The sequence below is a fragment of the Oryctolagus cuniculus genome, chromosome 7 (genome assembly GCF_964237555.1).
Source record: "Oryctolagus cuniculus chromosome 7, mOryCun1.1, whole genome shotgun sequence".
Taxonomy (NCBI): Eukaryota; Metazoa; Chordata; class Mammalia; order Lagomorpha; family Leporidae; genus Oryctolagus; species Oryctolagus cuniculus.
Window position 1 is genome coordinate 160,905,765 of NC_091438.1, and position 21,030 is coordinate 160,926,794.

Sequence of the window (21,030 nt, forward strand, 5' to 3'; positions counted from 1 at the left end):
GTGGGAGTGAGGTCAGGAGGGAGAGCTCTGAAGAGTCCCTCCTCCCCGTGCAGATGGAGCCGTGGTCTCCTGCCTTGCCTTGCTGGGAGCGGCCCAGGGATTCATGCATGAGCAGGGTCTTAGCCTGGCAGAGGAGGTGACAACAGCTGAGAGCAAACGTCTGTCTGTGCCCCTAGCTTTGTGACGACGCACTGTGCGCTGCAGTTTTCATCCCGAGGCATCCGGCCTGGCCTCACCACGGTCCTCGCTCGGAACCTGGACAAGAACACAGTGGGCTACCTGCAGTGGCGGTGGGGCATCCAGTCAGCCATGAACACTAGCATTGTCCGGGACACCAAGACCAGCCACTTCACTGTGGCCCTGCAGGTGAGCCGAGGGGCCCGTGCTCAGGAGCAAGCCCACAAGAGCTTCACAGGGTGTTGAAAGACTAGTCTCGGGCTCCTGAAGCAGCTCTGATCAGATTAAACAAAAATAGGCGCCATTTTACCATCTTCTGGTGGGAGGAGCCCACAGAATCCAGGTGGGAGCCCTGACTGGCACACAGAGCCGTGAAGCAGAGTGACACACGCCGAGGCCACTGTGGCCCTCAGTGAGGGAGCCAGTGAAAAGCTGGACAAGCAGAGGCCCCAGGGGCAGAGGCTCCTCAGCGCCCGCCAGTGGCCTCCACAGGCTTGGCACTGTCGGCTTTTATTTCATGAGAAGCTAGAAAGCCAGGTTTTTATGTGACATCTCCCGGTTTCAAATGCTGCCACGTACTGCATAGCGATGTTTCCGCTGGTGACAGACCACGCGATGTCAGTGATGGATTTGGTCCATGTCCACCCTGCAGCTGCCAGCGTGTGGTCCCTGCCGTGGAGGCCAGTGCATAGAAATGCCCGGCAGCTAGTGGGGCCGAGGCCCACCGTCCAGGGTCACAAGGACTAGCTGTGCACCTGTTTGCCTCTTGTCTCTGCAGCTGGGAGTCCCTCACTCCTTTGCACTGATCAGCTATCAGCACAAGTTTCAGGATGATGACCAGACTCGTGTGAAAGGGTCCCTCAAGTAAGTCCTGGCTGCCAGTGCCGGTGTGCAGGTCAGTGGAGGGGTTCCTCTGAGCCCGGCCCGTGCAGAGTGCCCGCTCACATGGGGCTGTGTGTGCTTGGTGCTCTGGGTACCTCCTGTCGCGGGGCCATGAGGGTCAGGTGCCCCTCAGCCGTGGCAGGAACAAAGTCGACTGAAACACCGGGTCATGGGTGACCAGCTCTGTGCTGTCCACAACTGAGGACCCCGTGGGAGGGGTAGGCATGCAGCCCCTCCAGGTGGAGGGCACTGGCATTAATGAGCCGTGCTGGCTGGTGGCGTTCTGCTCCCTACAGGGCCGGCTTCTTTGGGACGGTGGTGGAGTATGGCGCCGAGAGGAAGATCTCCAGGCACAGTGTTCTGGGTGCTGCCGTCAGCATTGGAGTCCCCCAGGGTGTTTCCCTCAAAGTCAAGTAAGTTGAACTCAGATGTGCTGGTCAGAGAAGGCGGGCAGCTCCCCTGGGCTTTTCCACACGGAGGAGGAAGAAGCCTTTGCCTTGTGGTTTTGTTGCTTCTGTCCAGAGTGTGGATGCCAAAGCCCAGCACTGAGCTGGTGAGGCCTGACTGCTCCACCACCATTGTCCCTGGTTCTCGCCAGTACCAGCACCGCCACAGCGGACGGAGCCCACGGCTCAACTCAGCACCTCACCAGACAGTTCTGGTGGTGCCCCCGCCCTCTGCACGCTCTAGTCTGCCCTTCTCTTTCCTCTGCTTTGCAGGACCGTGTCTGCTGGCTCCTGGGGCGTTTCTCTCTGAACTCACGCCACTCAGGCCTTCTCTCCCAGCCCTCGCCAGGAGTAGCCTTACTGGGTCCCCAGTGGGCGCTGGCCTTCCTTGCACCAGGTCAGGGCTTGGTCTCCACAGCTTCTCCCTCAGTGGCCCGCAGCCTACATAGGGACTCCAGCACTGGGTTTCCCAGGCTTCTGGGTAGAGGCTCCACCGTGGGCGTGGTCCTCCTCCATGTCATCTTCAGTTCCTAGCATCGGGTCAGCCTCACGCGCTCAGCGCCTCCCTGCTCTAAGGCCCCGCGCTGGGCCTGCAGCCTGCTCCACCTCTGGGTCTCCAGCTTTATTTTCACAGTCGCCCTCCACCTGGCAGGTTTCACCTACCCAGATCAGCCAACCTCAGGCTGAAATATTCGGGAGTGTCTGCACTGAACATGTACAGATTTTTTCTTTTTGTCATTAGTCCCTGAACAGTTCAGTATAATAACTATCCACATAGCATTGATGTTATTTAGTATTTTTTTGAAGATTTATTTATTTATTTGAAAGTCAGAGTTACACAGAGAGAAGGAGAGGCAGAGAGAGAGAGGTCTTCTATCTGATGGTTCACTCCCCAGTTGGCCACATTGGCCAGAGCTGTGCCAATCTGGAGCCAAGAGCTTCTTTCAGGTCTCCCACATGGGTGCAGGGACCCAAGGACTTGGGCTGTCTTCTGCTGCCTCCCGGGCACGTTAGCTGGGAGCTGGGGCTGAAGCAAATCTGCCAGGAGATAATAGCACCGTTGGTGCAGGCGTTTGCGCCAGCAGTTAAGACACTGGTTGGGGCACCCACATCACAGGCAGCAGGCCTGGGTTCATGTTCTGTCCTCCACTCCGCTAATGTGCACCCTGGGGGGCAGTGGGTGATGGCTTGAGTAGTTCAGTTCCTGCCACCCACGTGGGAGGCCTGGTTGAGTTCTGGTTCCTGGCTTGATCCAGCCCCAGCTGTTTTGGGAATTTGGGGATGGGAACTGTGTCTTTTAAAAAAATTAATTTAAGGTATACAAATTTCATGTATTTCATATATATACAGATTTAGAAACATAGTGAACTGTCCATGTTACCACCCTTCTTCTTCCTCCTCTCCTATTCCCACTCTTAATTTTTACAAAGATCTATTTTCAGTTCATACTCATAAGATTAACCCTACACTAAGAGTTCAACAAATAGCGTGAAGAAAAAAAAACACTGTTCCTTAACAGTAGAGACAAGGGCTGTAAGCAGTCATCAGACCTCAGAATGTCCATTTCACTCTAGTACATTGCATTTTAGGTACTCTGTTAGTTACCACAGATCAGGGAAAACATATGGTATCTCTTTTTGGGACTGGCTTAGTTCACTAAGTGTAATGGTTTCCAGTTGCATGCATTTTGTTGCAAATGACAGGATTCATTTTTTTATCACTGCATAGTATTCCGTAGTGTATATGTACCATAATTTCTTGGTCCAGTCATCAGTTGATGGACATCTGGGTAGATTCCATGTCTTAGCTGTTCTAAATTGAGCTGCAGTGAACATAGGGGTACAGATGACTCTATCATCGGCTGATTTCGTTTTGTTTGGGTAATTCCCTAGAGTGGGATTGCTGGGTCATGTGGTGGATCTATTTCCGGCTTTCAGAGGTATCCCAAACTGTCTTCAGCAACGGCTGCACCAGTTTGCATCCCCACCAGCAGTGGAGTTAGATACCTTTTTCCCCACATCCTCACCAGCATTAATTATTTGTTGATTTCTGTATGGGAGCCATTCTCACTGGGGTGAGGTGAAACCTCATTGTGGTTTTGATTTGCATTTCCCTGATGGCTAGTGATCCTGAGCATTTTTTCGTGTGCCTGTTGGCCATTTGAATTTCCTCTTTTTAGAAATGCCTGTTCAAGTCCTTTGCCCATTTCTTAAATGGATTGTTTGCTTTGTTATGGCTGAGTTTCTTGAGCTCTTCACAGATTCTGGATATTAATCCTTTGTCAGTTTCATAGTTTGCAAATATTTTCTCCCATTCTGTCACTTGTTGAGTGTTTCTTTTGCAGTGCAGAAGCTTCTCAGCTTGATGTGATCCCATTTGTCGATTGTGGTTTTCAGTCTTGGCTTTGACTGCCTGTGCTTCTGGGGTCTTTTCCAAGAAGTCTTTGCCTATGCCAGTGTCTTGCAGTTTCCCTAATGTTCTCTAGTAATTTGATGGTATCAGGTCATAGATTTAGGTCCTTGATCCATGTTGTGGATTTTTGTGTAAGCTGTAAGGTAGGGGTCTTACTTCATACTCCTGCATGTGGAGATCCAGTTTCCCCAGCACCATTTGTTGAGAAGACTTGTCCTTGCTCCAGGAATTGATTTTAGTTCTTTTTTTTTTTTTTTTTTTAAGATTTATTCATTTGCAAGTCAGAGTTACACAGAGAGAGGGAGAGAGGTCCTGCATCCATTGGTTCACTCCCCAAATTGTCACAACGGCCGGAACTGCGCCGATCCGGAGCCAGGAGCCCCCTCCAGGCCTCCGTCGCTGGTGCAGGGGCCCAAGGACCTGGGCCATCCTCCACTGCTTTCCCAGGCCACAGCAGAGAGCCGGATCGGAAGCAGAGCAGCCGGGACTAGAATGGGCGCCCACATGGGATGCTGGCGCCCCAGGCCAGGGCATCACCATACTGCGCCATAGCACCAGCCCCATGATTTTAGTTCCTTTGTCAGAGATAAATAAGGTTGCTATGTGGATTGATTCCTGGACTTTCTGTGCCCCCCCCCCTTTTTTGTTTCTTTTTGCTTAAGATTTATTTATTTGAGAGGCATAGTTACAGAGAGAGGGGTCCTCCACCCACTGAGTCTCTCCCCAAATGGCCAGAGCAGGGCTGAGCTGAAGCCAGGAGCCTCTTCCCAGTCTCCCACGCGGGTGTAGGGGCCCAAGCACTTGGACTGTCTTCTACTGCTTTCCCAGGCCTTCTGTAGGGAGCTGGCTCAAAAGTGGAGCAGCCAGGACCGGCATTATGGGCAGTTGTTCAGCCTAACCTACTGTGCATAGCACTGGACCCTGGAGTTTCTGTTCTGTTCCATTGGTCTACACGGGTCTTTTTTTGCCAGTACCAGACTGTTTCATTATAACTGCCCTGTAGTATATCTGGAAACTGGGTATTGTGTTTTCTATAAGATTGCTTTAGCTATTCAGGGTCTTGTTTCCATGTGAATTTTAGCATTGTTTTTTCTAGATCTGAGAAGAGTGTCATTGGTATTTTTTGATTGGGATCAGTCTGTAAATTGTAATTGGTAATGTGGACGTTTTGATTATATTAATGTTCCCAGGCCACAAGCGGAAGATTTTTCCTTTTTTTTTTTTGGTTTCTTTATTTTTTTCTTTAATGTTTTGTAATTTTCCTCATAGAAATCTTTGACATCCTTGGTTAAATTTATTCCAAGGTATTTAATTTTTTTGTAGCTATAGTGAATGTGATTGATCTTAGAAATTCTTTCTCAGCCATGGCATTTACTGTGTATACAAAGGCTGTTGATTTTTGTGTGTTAATTTTATGAGTTTGAGTAGTCTCTTAGTGGAATCTTTTGGTCCCCTATATATAGAATCATGTCATCTGCAAATAGGGCTAGCTTTGACTTCCTCCTTCCCAATTTGTTATTCATTTGATTTCTCTTCGTTGCCTAATGGCTCTGGCTAAAACTTCCAGGTGTGTCTCTCTCCAATTTAAAAAAAAAAAGAAAAAAGAAAAAAGTATACAAGAGGCTGTCCACTCTGCCTGTTTAGAAATATATATATAAAAAAAAAAGTATACGAGAGGATCTACATAAGTTACATGCAAATACCACACCATTTTGTATAAGGAATTGGAGCAGCCTCAGAATTTGATATCTGCACCAGTTCCCCGGTGTCCAGCTTCTCTTTCCAGATCTCTGCTCGGGTCTCCGACAGCATCGTGGATGCCCCACGTCCAGAACAGAACTGCAGACGCGTCTTCTGCCAGCAGACGCCCAAACCCCACAAAGCCTGTCTTCCCCTTCTTGGCGCACGAGCCCGCCAGCCTGCAGGAGCCTCGTGCCGGAGCCTCAGGGTCACCTGAGAGCGCTCCTTCTGCCCTCGCTATGGAGCTGACACAGCTCAGAACCATCCTGCACTGCTCTGAAGTGCCCGCGTCTCTCACAGCCTCACAGCTGCCCCTTCTCTGTCACGGCCACAGCTGCTCTCCTTTGCCCCTTGCAGCCTGTGCTCCACACTCGCAGGAGAGTCCTTTTGAAATGTCAGCCCGTGCCGCTCTTGGCGGAAATCCTCAGGGACTCGGGGTCCACAGGTCTTCCGTGTTGACGGGCAGCGTGCTGTAGCAGGTTCAGCCTCCCCCAGGGCACTGCATCCCGTTGCAGTGCCAGTTTGAGTCGCAGCTGCTCTGCTTCCAGTCCAGCCCCCTGCTAATGCATCCTCAAGGACAGCAGGTGGGGGTTCGAGTGCGTGGGCCCTGCATGACTTGTCTCCTGGCCAGCCTGTGCTCGTCCTGGTGGTGCACCACGTGCAGCTGAACAGAGTGCACTCCGGGGTTGGCTGCCATGCTGGTCAGCACCAGCTGGACCCAGGCACTGACGGCACTGACCACCATCTCCGCGACCGGCGGCTGGCCGGGTGTCCCTCAGCTGTGCGGGGTGTGTCACCTCCACGACCGGCGGCTGGCCGGGTGTCCCTCAGCTGTGCGGGGTGTGTCACCTCCACGACCGGCGGCTGGCCGGGTGTCCCTCAGCTGTGCGGGGTGTGTCACCTCCGCGACCGGCGGCTGACCGGGTGTCCCTCAGCTGTGCGGGGTGTGTCACCTCCGTGACCGGCGGCTGGCCCGGTGTCCCTCAGCTGTGCGGGGTGTGTCACCTCCGCGACCGGCGGCTGACCGGGTGTCCCTCAGCTGTGCGGGGTGTGTCACCTCCGCGACCGGCGGCTGGCCCGGTGTCCCTCAGCTGTGCGGAGTGTGTCACCTCCGTGACCGGCGGCTGGCCGGGTGTCCCTCAGCTGTGCGGGGTGTGTCACCTCCGTGACCGGCGGCTGGCCCGGTGTCCCTCAGCTGTGCGGGGTGTGTCACCTCCGTGACTGGCGGCTGGCCCGGTGTCCCTCAGCTGTGCGGAGTGTGTCACCTCCGCGACCGGCGGCTAGTCCAGTGCCCCTCAGCTGTGCGGGGTGTGTCACCTCCGCGACCGGTGGCTGGCCGGGTGCCCCTCAGCTGTGCGGGGTGTGTCACCTCCGCGACCGGTGGCTGGCCGGGTGTCCCTCAGCTGTGCGGGGTGTGTCACCTCCGTGACCGGCAGCTGGCCCGGTGCCCCTCAGCTGTGCGGGGTGTGTCACCTCCGCGACCGGTGGCTGGCCGGGTGTCCCTCAGCTGTGCGGGGTGTGTCACCTCCACGACCGGCGGCTGGCCGGGTGTCCCTCAGCTGTGCGGGGTGTGTCACCTCCGCGACCGGCGGCTGACCGGGTGTCCCTCAGCTGTGCGGGGTGTGTCACCTCCGCGACCGGCGGCTGGCCCGGTGTCCCTCAGCTGTGCGGAGTGTGTCACCTCCGTGACCGGCGGCTGGCCCGGTGTCCCTCAGCTGTGCGGGGTGTGTCACCTCCGTGACCGGCGGCTGGCCCGGTGTCCCTCAGCTGTGCGGGGTGTGTCACCTCCGTGACCGGCGGCTGGCCCGGTGTCCCTCAGCTGTGCGGAGTGTGTCACCTCCGCGACCGGCGGCTAGTCCAGTGCCCCTCAGCTGTGCGGGGTGTGTCACCTCCGCGACCGGCGGCTGGCCGGGTGCCCCTCAGCTGTGCGGGGTGTGTCACCTCCGCGACCGGTGGCTGGCCGGGTGTCCCTCAGCTGTGCGGGGTGTGTCACCTCCGTGACCGGCAGCTGGCCCGGTGTCCCTCAGCTGTGCGGGGTGTGTCACCTACGCAACCGGCAGCTGGCCCGGTGCCCCTCAGCTGTGCGGGGTGTGTCACCTACGCAACCGGCAGCTGGCCCGGTGCCCCTCAGCTGTGCGGGGTGTGTCACCTCCAGCTGTTACTGTAGGCTTGCTGCTTTTCCGCAGTTTCTGTTGCTCAGGTGAGATTTTCTCTCTCCTTCTTTGCGAGTATATTTTCTCTCCTCTCTCTCCAAGGCTGGTGCAAACACCTGCTTTAATAACAATCCTCCCGCTCTGACACCTGGGTCGGGCAGGCACCTGTGAGTGCGGCTGCGGCCCTGTGCCCCAGTGCTGAGTGAGACGTGGGGACTGCAGGCACTCCCTCCCAAGGGCGCTGGCCGTCCTGTGCGGCTGACTTGGCTATGCTCCAGCTGCAAGCTGCGACTCACTTGTGTCAGTCACACCTGCGCCCCCGAGATGCGGCGTCAGCTAGAGACCCGCACTGCGCAGAGCTCTCTGCCGCCCTCAGGGGGGTCCCTTCCTGGACATGCCAGCTGCCGAGCGAGCGCGCCCTGCTCGGAGCGCCCGTCCTTGCATCTAGCGTGACTCCAGGCATCCTTGCAGAGTGCAGCCAGCCCCTGTGGCAGACTGCCACTCACCCCAGGCTCTCTGCGGCTCACCTGGAGCCACTGGAGCCCTGCGGGGGGGGCCCCGTTCTTGAGTACCCCCATCTGCCTGCCGTTGGGCCCCAGAAAGGATGATTGGTCCAGTGGGAGCCGCTCGGCCATTACTGGAAGAGAACCTTCTGGATTCCCTACTTCTGCAGTCTTCCCGAACCTTTCAAACTCGCCAGTTAAAGACAGGTGTCCGGCCGGCGCCGCGGCTCACTAGGCTAATCCTCCACCTTACGGCACTGGCACACCGGGTTCTAGTCCCGGTCGGGGCGCTGGATTCTGTCCCGGTTGCCCCTCTTCCAGGCCAGCTCTCTGCTGTGGCCCGGGAACGCAGTGGAGGGTGGCCCAAGTGCTTGGGCCCTGCACCCCATGGGAGACCAGGAGAAGCACCTGGCTCCTGCCATCGGATCAGCGCGGTGTGCCGGCTGCAGCACTCCGGCCGTGGTGGCCATTGGAGGGTGAACCAACGGCAAAGGAAGACCTTTCTCTCTCTCTCTCTCTCACTGTCCACCCTGCCTGTCAAAAAAAAAAAAAAAAAAAGACAAACAAAAAGACAGGTGTGACTTTCAGAGGCCAGAGGAGTCCTCAGCCGTGGGTGTCACAGCTGTAGGGGACATTTGCTCCCTTTAAGCCTCAGCTCTGTTACTTTGCCCTGCGGCGAGCGTGCAGTGGGACCTTTCTCTGTCACGTGCGGCAGAACTGGCCGTGAAACTTCGGGGTAGGGAACCGGATTGTGGCGCCAGCAGACGCGGTTCCCTGCAGCTGGCGTGCTGTGTGTGTGTGAGTTGTCTTCCTGCGGCTGAGACCCTGTGACCCATCCCTGGAAAACCTGCCTCAGCTGGGTGTGTTTTGTTGCGCTCACTCCACAGGTTAAACCGGGCCAGTCAGACCTACTTCTTCCCTATTCATCTGACGGACCAGCTCCTCCCCAGCGCCGTCTTCTACGCCACGGTGGGGCCCCTCGTGGTCTACTTCGCTATGCACCGTCTGATCATCAAACCCTACCTCAGGGCTCAGAAAGAGAAGTGAGTTCAGAGCATGTCGGGGTGTTTGTGAACTTTGCTGCCTGAAGGGGAGCTAAGAATAGACGTTGCCCAGGGGTTATTAGGACAATGACCTGAGTTACTGCTTGGTGCTGGAGTCAGGAAGCGTTAACTGTTCTGCCGTGGGACCCACGGCTCTCAGCCCCGCCCTTGTCCTTGCTCCCTTCAGAAAGCAGACGTGGTGTGTCAGGTAGTTGGCCTCCTACACGTGTCCACAAGAAAGACCAGAACAGCTTTCCTGCCTCTCGCCCGAACCGCTTGTTCCGAGTGCTGAGTGTGGCCGAGCGGGTCCTGGATTCCAGTCTCGGAAGTCGCGGTCTCGGCTGGTTCTGCAGCCTCCTGTCGAGCCCACTGGGCACGGCCTTGACTCAGCTCCCGGGGAGCAGCTCTGCAGAGCACGCGGCAACTTCCATGGCGCCCTTTTTTTTTTTTTTCTTCTAAGATTTCTTTATTTGAAAGGCAGAGTTAAAGAGAGGGAGAGACAGATCTTCCATCTACTGGTTCACTCCCCAGTGGACGCAGTGGCTGGGCTGGGCCCATCTGAAACCAGGAGCTTCTCTGGGTTTCCCACATGAGTGCAGGGGCCCAAGCACTTGGGCCATCTCCTGCTGCTTTCCCAGGTGCATTAGCAGGGAGCTGGATCAGAAGTGGAGCAGCCGGGACTCGAACTGGCACCCATTTATGGGATACTGGCACTGTAGGTGGTGGCTTTATCTACTGCACTGGCCCCCCATGTTTCCCTTTAAAATGATCTAATTCAGGGGCTGGTGCTGTGGTGATGGGTGCTGGTTTGAGTCCCAGCTGCTCCACTTCTGATCCAGCTGCCTGCTAATTCACTTGGGAAGGCAGTGGAAGATGGCCCAAGTATTTGGGCCCCTGCACTCAACGTGGGAGACCCAGAAGAAGCTCCTGACTTCAGATTGGCCCAGCCCTGCCGTTGCAGCCATTTGGGGAGTGAACCAGCAAATGGAAGACCTCGCTCTCTGTCCCTTCCTCTTTCTGTCTGTAACTCTGCCTCTCAAATAAAAAAATAATTTTTTTCATTATCTCATTTAATAGAGCCCTGAGCTCAGAGCGTCCTCTCTGGCGCCCTTCAGCCTCTGGGTCTCCGCAGGCAGGCACTGACTCCTGAGAAGGCTGGAGGCTGGGGCCAGAACGCGTGCTGGTCAGGCCTGAGAGGACAGGTACACGCTGGCCCCGAGTCCCTGCAGAATGTGTTGTTAAGGTAGCATGAGTCGTTCCTACCAAAAATGTTATTTAGTACTCCCGGGGGGTTGGCAGGCCTCCCGAGACTCTTGTCATGCGGTGTCGCGAGCTTCCTGCCAGCCCTGCTGAGCCTGTGAGGGAGAGCCAGCCTCAGAAGCGCCAGGCCTGGGAGCCCACGAGCCCCCTGACGGGCTGGACGGGGGCCCGGGCCATGCTGACCACGCTGCACTGGCCATGTCTCGCGCAGGGAGCTGCAGAAGCAGAGGGAGAACACTGCCACCGACGTGCTGCAGAAGAGGCAGGAGGCAGAGGCGGCCGTGAGTCCACGCGCGGCACCCGCGCCCGGGCCCCCTGTGGCCGCGGTGCAGGCGGCAGGGAGGCCCTGCCCCACGTCCCTGACAGCTTCCCTCAGCATTTGAGTCCCCCAAGTCCCCCAGTGTGGGACGCAAGCCCCTAAACTGCTGACTGAATGCCCACTCGTGTACACGGCCTTGTGTGGGACACGGGGGCAGAGCCATCCTGGGAAGGGGCAGCGTGTTGCCAGGTTCTCTGGCCAGAGGAAGGCTAAGTGCAGAAGTGCGCCCAGCGCCCAGGCACGCAGCCTGACGTGTGGGCCCTGGCACGGCCAGCGAGCACGTGGCTGCAGAGGGCGGTGCAGCGGTGCCGAGGGAGGACGTGGGCCCTTCCTCGAGAGGAGCTGGCAACGCCCTGGTGTGTGTTTTCCATTGATCAGTGAATCCCACCCTCCACCCGTGATCCTGAGGGAGTGGAACTGCAGCCCCTCTGGCGGGGGGGGGGGTCCATTTCAGGCTGCTGTGCCTCTGGCCCCCACTGCCCACTCTGGGCATCTGCTCCCTGCCCTGTGAGGGGTGTGGTGCGGGCATGGGCTGCGAGTCTGGCCTCTCCACGGAGAGGTGGAGCAGGCCGGGTCCTGACGCTGGTCACCTGCTCCCTGGCAGATTCGGCTGATGCAGGAATCTGTCCGAAGAATTATCGAGGCAGAAGAGTCCAGAATGGGTGAGCAGGCGCATCCACCGTGGGCCGGCCGGGCACTGGGCTCAGAGCCGCGCGGGGAGGTGTGTGGAGGAGCCCTCCTTCTACTCTGACCCCGTCTGTCCTCAGGGCTCATCATCGTCAACGCCTGGTACGGGAAATTCGTCAATGACAAGAGCAAGAAGAGCGAGAAGGTGAAGGTGATTGACGTGACCGTGCCCCTGCAGTGCCTGGTCAAGGACTCGAAGCTCATCCTCACGGAGGCCTCCAAGGTACAGCAGCGCCAGCCCGGCTCCCAAGACCACACGCACACCGGCTGCCGGGGGGGGCCCTTCATATCCCCAGCCCGCCCCGGGGGTCACAGCTCACACGTGTCCTCAGGGCACTCACTCTGTTCCTGCCTTGCTCTGGGAAGAGTCCACCTTAGCAAGTGTGTTACCTACGGAGCCTGGGCTGTGCGCCACACGAAACTAAAAGCCGGTCAGCTCCGGCCACAGTGGACTCCTTGAGGAAGCCATTTGCTGTGTCTGGCAGGGCTCTGCCGGCCTGGTGTGGGGCAGGGCCTACACCACACGGCAGCATACTGGAATTCTTTCTCTTCGAGCTCCCGTGTCTGTCTGAGGGACAGTGGGCCCGGGAGCGGGGGGCGGTCCTGACCGCGCGGCTCTGAGGAGGGTGCTGTGTTGCAGGCCGGGCTGCCCGGGTTCTACGACCCGTGTGTGGGTGAAGAGAAGAACCTGAAAGTGCTTTACCAGTTCCGGGGCGTCCTGCACCAGGTGATGGTGCCGGACAGCGAGGCCCTCAGGATACCAAAGCAGTGTGAGTGTCCAGGCATGGCCGGCGGGGGCTCGTGTGGGCGCGGACTTGAGCCCGGGTCAGCCGTGGCGGGGCCGGCGGGGGCTCGTGTGGGCGCGGACTTGAGCCCGGGTCAGCCGTGGCGGGGCCGGCGGGGGCTCGTGTGGGCGCGGACTTGAGCCCGGGTCAGCCGTGGCGGGGCCGGCGGGGGCTGCGCGTGGGCACGGACTTGAGCCCGGGTCAGCCGTGGCGGGGCCGGCGGGGGCTGCGCGTGGGCACGGACTTGAGCCCGGGTCAGCCGTGGCGGGGCCGGAGGGGGCTGCGCGTGGGCACGGACTTGAGCCCGGGTCAGCCGTGGCGGGGCCGGCGGGGGCTGCGCGTGGGCACGGACTTGAGCCCGGGTCAGCCGTGGCGGGGCCGGTGGGGGCTGCGCGTGGGGGCTGACTTGAGCCCGGGTCGGCCGTGGCAGGGCTGGCAGGGGCTGACTTGAGCCCGGGTCGGCCGTGGTGGCTGCTGAACCTGTCGGGAGGAACAGGGCACGGGAAGCGTAAGGCCACTTCAACAAGCAGGTCACCTACAGAGCCTGATTTTTCTCCTGCAGCTCACAGGATCGACACGGACGGATAAGCTGCTTAAGAGACAGACAGAGGCAAAGAGGCTGCATAAAATGCTCCTGGGAGTCTACAGATTCGGAAGCGAGGAAAGCCCCGACATGAGATGTTTTTATTTTATTTTATTCCTATAGAAGGTGGCACCATATCAATTATGTGAAGGGACACGCAGACGGCCCAGCTCCTGTGGGTGCTGCGGGCTCGGGCCACGCCGCAGCATGGATCATGTTCCTGGCAGGAGGGCCTGAGCCCTGGACGCTCCCGGGGCCTCGCCCGGGGCCTGCCGCTGCGGTCGGCCCTCACACAGGACTGCTCTTCCCAGAACCCACACTGGACGCTGGAATCCCATCAGGAAGGAAGGCGGGTGTCCCAGGCCGGGGAGCACTAAGTGAACGCGGAGTGGAGTGTGGGTTTATAAAACTGCTTTTTATCTGAGAACAGACGGGTTCGGAAATCAGTCTTTCTCCCCACTCCCAGGGCTTCTCAAATCATTCCTGCAGCCCCTGGCTCTGGACAGTGGGGTCACTCCCAGCCCAAGGCCACCCACTGGGTCACTTCCTGAACTCCTGCTGGGAAAGACTCTGCCAGTGTCCCCTCTCCTGAGCCACCAGAGGAGTGGCTGGAGAGAGAGCTGTCAAGGGAAGGGAGGTGTTCGCTGAGGGTCCGAAGTGCCAAACCCAGAGGCCTGTGCCTCTAGCAAGCTCCCAGCAGGTGGCGCTGTTGGTCCCCACTGGCCCAAGGGACTCCTGGCTCCTTTCACTTGCCCACACTGGATGAAGCCTTTGTGGGGGTCAGACACCCCGACTGCCTGGCCACCCTCCACAGCACAAGAGCAGAGGCCTGCTGCTGGGGTCCCGAGTCGGTCATGGGCACTGCCGGCACAGATGGGCCGTGGTGGACGGCTGGCTCTGGAGGCTGGGCTGCACCTGGCCTCCAACTCCTGTGTCTGGAGGAGCTCCGGCTGCTGCTGTTGTCTGCACCCCCCCCCCACCCCGCCAGCACTGGAGGCAGAGCAGTGGCCAGTGACCCCCTTCCTCCAATTCCACAAGCAGTCCAGGCTGTCCGATTCTCTAACATGCCATGTTCTGGACGTGGCCCGGTGCCCTCTGCAGCGGGGCCCTTTTCCCTCAGCAGCAGACTGTCCCCACAATAAACCTGTCCTGAAAGCTGAGGGTAGCGTTCTTAGTTCATCTGTGTGTATGTTTGCAGGAGCAAAATGAGGGGGTGCCCCTGCCCCGGGGCCTCATTCCCAGACCTGCTGTGGCCACTTGTCCTATGGCTGGCCCTGGACACCGTAAGCCACGCCTGCTGGTGGCCACTCACCCCGTGGCTGGCCCAGGACACCGTAAGCCACACCTGCTGGTGGCCACTCACCCTGTGGCTGGCCCAGGACACTGTAAGCCACGCCTCCTGGTGACCACTCACCCCGTGGCTGGCCCTGGACACCGTATGCCTAACCTGGGGCTGCAGTTTGCCTCTGTCCGAACACTTGGCTGAGAAGCTGAGTCAGAATGAATCGCACTGCAGGTTTTGTTCTTTAATTCACTGAAGTCTCGGTCCTTACGCAGTAGTCAGAGGTGGCCGAGCCCTGCTGCCTCTCCCTGGAAACGAGGCCCATGGCGCATCGGCAGCCGTGGGACCGGCGGGAGGATTACACGGGGGCGCGGGGAGCTACAGCGCAGGCTGACGCGTTCCCGCGCCGCCTGCAGACCAGGGCTGCCTGGGCCCAGCGCTGCGGCACGGCTGGCCAAGCCGCCGCCGGCATCCCTCTGGGTGCGGTGCAAGTCCCAGCTGGGAAAGCAGCACCCACATGGGAGACCCGGATGGAATTCCAGGCTGCTGGCGCCATTTGGGGAATGAACCAGTGCGTGGCCGTGCACTCTGCAACTCTGCCTTTCAAGTAAATGATCGGCCTTAAAAGGAATGGGGCCAGCTCTCGGCCGTCCACGCTGGCCACCCACCATGGGGAGTCCGGAGCGCAGCGTGTCGCTGGCCCGCAGGGAGAACCTGTAAGACCCGGGCCCTGGGTCCACCGACGCCCAAGCAGCGGGTGCCAGAGGATGGCGGTACAGAAGCCAGCCTGGGCCTGGTCCTCGCCCCTACCCGACAGCTGCGGCCGGGGGACGGTGGATGTGCACCTGCCGGCGTGCCGCGGCGCTGCCCTCGCAGCAGCAGACGGGAACGGCCTGGCCTGGCCTGGCGCCGCCTCGTCCTGGCGCCCCGTGGGCTCAGCTCCGCTGCTCCGGCTGCACTCCGGGTCGCGGCCCCCGCCGCCCGGCCCTGGGCGCACGCAGCCGGCTGCGCATGCGCCGCATCACCAGCCGCTGGGCCTTCAAGCGCCTCCGCAGCTTCTCGTTTTCCTTCAGGGTGAGGAAGAGCTTTTTTTTCAGGGCATCTAAGTCCAAGAGGGCGTAGCTGTGGTCAGATGGCTGCCTGGGGAGAGGCCGCCTCAGCCCCGCGGGGCCGGCCGCTCGGCCAGGTGCGTCCGGTCTCTGCGGCCAGACCTGAGGAGAGGCGAGCGGGCGCTGAGGGCTGCCTGGAGGCAGAGGGCGCCCGGCACCAGCGCTGGGCACTGGACGTGCGGTCCACCCGCTCCTGGCACAGAGGCGCCCAGGGCCCGGTGGACGCGCAGAACGCAAGGGGACCGTGTGCTCCCGCGGAGAGCAGCCCGCCACAGCCCCCTGGCCGGGCCTGGGCCTCTTACCGGGCTCCGGGGGCCTCCGGCGTTCGGGGGCAGCTGCAGCTCCTCCAGCGCGGTGCCCATGTTCCTCCCGCCGCCGTGCTCCGCGGACCCGGCCTCAGGGAGGACCTGGGGACAGGCTGAGTCGGGCTTCTCCCCAGCGACCCCAGGGCTGGGGCCAGCGGGAGCCAGGGACAGGGTACGGCCCCAGCGCTGCCACGAACTGGAGAGAGGCCGAAGCCGCGTCACTGCAGCCTCCCTCCGACAGTGAAGCAAGCAGCCAAGGCCCCGCCCAGCAGCCCGTGAGCAGTGCAGGCCCCCGCCCCCGCCCCCGCAGCCCAGTGGGCAGTGCAGGCCCCCGACCCCGCCCCCACAGCCCAGTGGGCAGTGCAGGCCCCGCCCACCCCCATCCCCGCAGCCCAGTGGGCAGTGCAGGCCCCCGCCCCCGCAGCCCAGTGGGCAGTGCAGACCCCGCCCACCCCCATCCCGGCAGCCCAGTGGGCAGTGCAGACCCCGCCCACCCCCATCCCCGCAGCCCAGTGGGCAGTGCAGGCCCCGCCCACCCCCATCCCGGCAGCCCAGTGGGCAGTGCAGGCCCCGCCCGCGCACTCACCTTTCCCTTCTGGACGCTGGGCTCGCTGCTCTCGCCCCCAGGGTCCGTGTTCTCCCTCACCAGCTGCAAGACAGAGGCCTGAGGACAGCCGGCTCCCCGAGGTGCTGAGAGCCAGGCACGCCGACCCCGGGCACCTGTCCCCACTGCTCAGCCCCAACTGGGACCCAACGTGGGCCCCGCCCTCCTCTCACCACCCACGTGGCGCTCTTGTCCTCCAAAAGTGCTCCCAAACGTGGGTCAGCGGCTGCTGAGCAAACCCTGTAGCGCTGGGGACCAGGCCTGCGGGCGACCCAGGGCCCGGCAGCCTGCCTCGCCAAGTGCCTGCCCCACGAGTGGCGGCCGCAGCGGAAGCCCTGTCCCCTGGCTCCCAGATGCACCATGTGAGCCACGGGGCCGGCCAGCTTCCCCCACCAAGCTCTGAACCAACCTCTAAGTTCCGGGAGAGCCAGAAGCCTGAGTACGGTAGCACCTTGGGGCCGAACACTTGGGAGAGGACTAGAAAGGGGAAGGTGGGGCCAGCGCTGTGGCGCAGCAGGTAAAGCTGCCGCCTACACTGCCGGCATCCCAAATGGATGCCAGTCGAGTCCCGGCTGCTCCACTTCCAGTCCCGCTCCCTGCTATGGCCTGGGAAAGCAGCAGAAGATGGTCCAAGTCCTTGAGCCCCCACACTGGTGTGGGAGACCCGGAAGAAGCTCCTGACTCCTGGCTACAAATCGGCACAGCTCCGGCTGTTGCAGCCAATTGGGGAGTGAACCAGCAGATGGACAACCTCTCTCTCTCTCTCTCTCTCTCTCTCTCTCTCTCTCTCTCTGCCTCTCCTTCTCTCTCTCTGTAATTCTGCCTTTCAAATAAATAAATCTTTTAAAAAGGGGGGGAGTAAGTGGGGCTGGCGCTGTGGTGTAGCAGGTAAAGCCGCCGCCTGCAGTGCTGGCATCCCATGTGGGCGCCAGTTCAAGTCCCAGCTGCTCCACTTCTGATCCAGCTCTCTGCTGTGGCCTGGGAAAGCAGTGGACGATGGCCCAAGTCCTTGGGGCCCTGCACCCACATGGAAGACCCGGAAGAAGTTCCCGGCTCCTGGCCATCTGGGGAGTGAACCAGCAGTGGAAGACTTTCCTCTACCTCTCTGCTTCTGCCTCTCTGTAACTCTGCCTTTCAAATAAATAAATAAGGGGGGGGGGGGGGGGGCAGGTGGCCGCAGGTGCCAGGAGACGTGGGGCAGGCAGGGGATGGGCCGACTGGGAAGAGCCGGGCAGGCAGGGCGCAGGGGCGCAGGCACGTTTGCTGACTGAGTCCAGAGTCGGCCTCAGTCTTCCTCACTCTGCTTGCCCACGCCTGCTCTGGGCACCCACTGGATTTAGGAAAATCGAGGTCACCCTCTCATGGCTCCCACGTCCCACACTCTTCACAAACTCTGCTGAGCAGCACCCACACACCCCGCCCCCAAGACCCGTCCCCTCGTGTCCCACAGGTCCATCAGGGCCTCAGCCAGCTCCAAGCCCCTCCCCTCCACCGCCAGGCCTGCAGGGAGGTCTCAGGAGGTGAGGCCTCTGGGCAGGAGACAGCCTGCTCCCGCCGTCTGCGCGGCCGGCCTGCGGACCCCAGGACACTCGCCAGGACCCGGCCTTGCTCCACGGCCTCCAGAACCGGCAGTGCTCGGCTCGAGCCGCCCACCTATTAACTGTGCTCCCTCTGCCCTCTGGGGACCTCCAGCTGGGGGACCTTCCCCCACTCCCAGCCCCTGCCCACCGTCCCACGCCTCCCGCCTTCCTGCCGCTGTCTGCCCTCAGCATGCCAGCTGCGGGCCGCCCAGGACACGTGCTGCCGGCCGCAGGAGACCCAGGCAGGCAGCCCCTCCAACCGCGCTGTCGGGAAGCACACTTGGCCTAAAGGGGCCCAACTGACCCCTTCTCCACTCAAGGTCAAGGCCGGCAGAGCCACAGGGCTCCAAGCCCCAGATGCCCGACGGGGCCACTCCTGCGCTAGTGCTTGGCCTTGGCTCCCTGCCCCCGGCTGCCTGTGCCGTCGGGGAGCGCCCTACCTGCGTGGGGTCCTGGAAGGCAAACACCGTGGGCACGGCGTTGTGTTTCAGGTTCTTGCGGTTCCCGAAGGCGCTGAAGCACTCCGGGCTGAAGTGCTCGGAGCAGATGACCGTGTGCTTTTTGGGCTTGAAGTTGGCCCGGCCGATGTTGAGCACCCATTCTTTCAGCAGCTCGGGGCGGCTGAACGGGAACCTAGAAGGGCGAGCGGGCACGTGAGCGAGCTCAGCGCCTGGGGAGCCCGCTGGGCGCGCAGTCACCTCCCTCTGTGCAATCACATCTTGAGGGCTGGTGCTGTGGCACAGCGGCTAAAGCCGCCGCCTGCACTGCCAGCATCCCATATGAGCGCCGGTTCACGCCCCGGCTGCTCCACTACCGATCCAGCTCTGCTATGACGTGGAAAAGCAGCAGAAGATGGCCCAAGTCCTTGGGCCCCTGCACCCGCGCGGGAGAAGCTCCTGTCGCAGCCATTTGGACAATGGACCAGCAGATGGAAGACCTCCCTCTCTCTGCCTCTCTGTAACTTTGCCTTTCAAATAAATTAAAAAAAAAAATCACAACTGATTTCTGGAAGCTTCCGTCATGACTCTTCATGGCATCCTAATAAAGCAAACCGACCATGAAAACGGCCAACATCCCGAGGCCCTGTTACCACTGGCCGCCTGGGGTCAGCAAGACCACCGCTCCCAAGCAGGCAGGAACCGACCACGTGGGCGGCATCAGCTGACAGGAAGTGCTGGGGGGACAGGGAGGGCCACCTGAAGAGATCGCGCTTAGCCAGCAGAGGACACAGCAGGAGGGCGTGGGGGCCAGGGCTGAGCTGCAGGAGGGCACCAGGCGGTCACAGCAGGTGTCAGCGGGAGGCGGGGAGCCCAGGACAGTTCAGAGTGGGGTTTGCCTCGGGATCAGCCACGCGTGGCACAGCAGGGGAAGCCATCGCCTGCGAGACCGTCCTCCCAGACCGGAGTCCACGTCTGATCCAGCTCCCTGCTACGGCGCCTGGGAAGGCAGCAGAGGACCGTCCAAGTGCCTGGGCCCCTGCACCCACGCGGGAGACTCCGATGGGGTCCCAGGTCCTGGCTTCCGCCCGGCCTAGCTGTGTCTGTTGAGGCCGTTTAGGAAGTGAACCAGGGATGGAGTCTGATCTCTAACTCCGGTTTCAAGGAAATACATAGGTCTTAAAAAAAAAAATCAAGGTACTTCTGGATTACCCAAGTGCAGGGCAGCAGGTGGACACAGGGATGGCTCCTGGGGGCTGTGTGAAGGCCGGCCCTCGGAAACCCACGCACCCGGGCAGGAGGGAACGCGGCCCACACCCTCAGTACCCGCACTGGACGTGCAGGAAGCAAGCCGGCAAAGAGCTGACTGTCCGAGAAGCCCAGCGGGCAATCGAGGGATGGGCGCCGTCCAGCGGCCCAGAGAGGCCAAGGTGAGCACGGGGCCTGGCCTGCGGCTCAACAGCCCGCATCAGAGTCCACAACAGCCCACTTCTGACCCAGCTCCCTGCTGTGACCTGGGAAAGCAGCGGGAGGTGGCCCAGGTGCCTGGGGCCCTGCACCCACGTGGGAGCCCAGGGAGCTCCTGATTCATCCTGGCCCAGCCCAGGCTGTTGTGGCCATTTGGGGAGTGAACCAATGGACAGAAGATTCCGCGCGCTCTCTCTCTTCAAAATAAATAACGAATGAATTAAAAAAAAAAAAAAAAAAGGCAGCTCCATGCCCGGGTGAATGCCCAGGGCAGCGTCTGAGGCGGCCGGACAGGGAGCTGCCCCAATGCCCTCAGCGGGGAGGTGGGCATGCAGCGGGCGGGGCCAGCCAGGATCTGGTTCCGCGGCCCCCGCCGGCTGCCTGGCACGAAAGCGTGGAGCGAGCAGAGGGGGTGCGCACCCCCGGGCCGGCCCGCACAGACGGGACGAGGGGCGGCCCCCAGGTCTCCCCCCTCCCCCGGCTGCCCGAGTCCCTGAGCTCCCGGGTGCCCCGGGCCAGGTGCACGCGGCGCCCCCGCCCCGTGCGCCCCCTCCCCGCGCCCCCTCACCGGTGGAAGGTGAGCTGTTTCCTACAATTTCCATATCGGTTACAGCACAGCCGGGCTGCGCAGGACTTGGGCATCTCCGCCACTAGGCCCAGCTGCCCCCAACAAAGATGGCGGCGCGGCAGGCGGGGGCGGGGCCTGCGGGGTGGCGGGAGGGGGGCGGGACGGGCGCGGGGCCGCGGGGCTCGGGCCGGGTCTGGGGGCTCCCGGCCCCCGCACCCTCAGAGCCTGGCGCTGCCGGGGTCCAGGCTGAGACCCCTGCCCATCGCCCCTCCCCCAGCGCGGGTATGGCTCGGAGGTGGGCGGTGGTCTCCCCTCTCTGCATCGTGTGCGCTGGGCGCTCACCTCCCGGCCCGGCCCCGCGCCCTCGGCCCGGCCCCGCGCCCTCGCAGAGCCTGGCGCTGCGGGGAGGGAGGGGGCCGGCTGAGACCCCTGCCCATCGCCCCTCCCCCAGCGCGGGTATGGCTCAGAGATGGGCAGTGGTCTCGCCTCTCTGCATCACGCGCCCTGGACCGCTCACCTCCCGGCCCGGCCCCGCGCCCTCGAAGAGCCTGGCGCTGCGGGGAGGGAGGGGGCCGGCCGAGACCCCTGCCCATCGCCCCTCCCCCCGCGCGGTAAGGCTGGGCTGGGAGGTGGGTGGTGGTCTCGCCTCTCTGCATAGCGCGCGCTAGGCGCTCACCTCCCCTACTGG

The 21,030-nt window shown here is 61.2% G+C and overlaps 2 protein-coding genes across 4 annotated transcripts in view; one reads left to right on the forward strand and one right to left on the reverse strand.

Annotated features, from left to right (window-relative positions):
- Positions 1-14,150, forward strand: part of DNAJC11 (DnaJ heat shock protein family (Hsp40) member C11) — a 63,539-nt gene extending 49,389 nt beyond the window's left edge. The window contains exons 8-16 of the mRNA XM_008265984.4: positions 177-366; positions 956-1,041; positions 1,356-1,472; positions 9,201-9,356; positions 10,828-10,897; positions 11,540-11,597; positions 11,703-11,845; positions 12,263-12,392; positions 12,970-14,150. Of these exons, the coding sequence (XP_008264206.3) occupies positions 177-366; positions 956-1,041; positions 1,356-1,472; positions 9,201-9,356; positions 10,828-10,897; positions 11,540-11,597; positions 11,703-11,845; positions 12,263-12,392; positions 12,970-12,995 (976 nt within the window). The 3' untranslated portion in view covers positions 12,996-14,150. The remainder of the gene's footprint in view (positions 1-176; positions 367-955; positions 1,042-1,355; positions 1,473-9,200; positions 9,357-10,827; positions 10,898-11,539; positions 11,598-11,702; positions 11,846-12,262; positions 12,393-12,969) is intronic.
- Positions 14,151-14,491: 341 nt separating this feature from the next.
- Positions 14,492-20,477, reverse strand: THAP3 (THAP domain containing 3). 3 transcript variants are annotated; one of them, XM_051858154.2, is made up of 5 exons: positions 20,343-20,477; positions 18,311-18,503; positions 16,273-16,335; positions 15,684-15,788; positions 14,492-15,483 (listed from the first exon to the last, which is right to left on the reverse strand). In XM_051858154.2, the coding sequence occupies exons 1-5, from the start codon at positions 20,414-20,416 to the stop codon at positions 15,208-15,210; spliced, it is 711 nt and encodes a 236-aa protein (XP_051714114.2). In that variant the 5' UTR covers positions 20,417-20,477; the 3' UTR covers positions 14,492-15,207. The 3 variants fall into 3 exon arrangements, with proteins under 3 accessions (XP_051714114.2, XP_051714113.2, XP_051714115.2); XM_051858153.2 differs by having other exon boundaries at positions 16,273-16,350; XM_051858155.2 differs by having other exon boundaries at positions 16,273-16,330; positions 18,309-18,503.
- Positions 20,478-21,030: the final 553 nt, after the last annotated feature.

Excerpts from the sequence above, each read along its gene's own strand:
- THAP3 (XM_051858153.2), bottom strand. The coding sequence starts at position 20,416 with ATGCCCAAGTCCTGCGCAGCCCGGCTGTGCTGTAACCGATATGGAAAT. Across the intron at positions 18,504-20,342 it reads AAACAGCTCACCTTCCACCG|GTTCCCGTTCAGCCGCCCCG; the intron begins GTGAGGGGGCGC and ends TCGCCCTTCTAG. Across the intron at positions 15,789-16,272 it reads CCAGCGTCCAGAAGGGAAAG|GTCCTCCCTGAGGCCGGGTC; the intron begins GTGAGTGCGCGG and ends GCCTGTCCCCAG.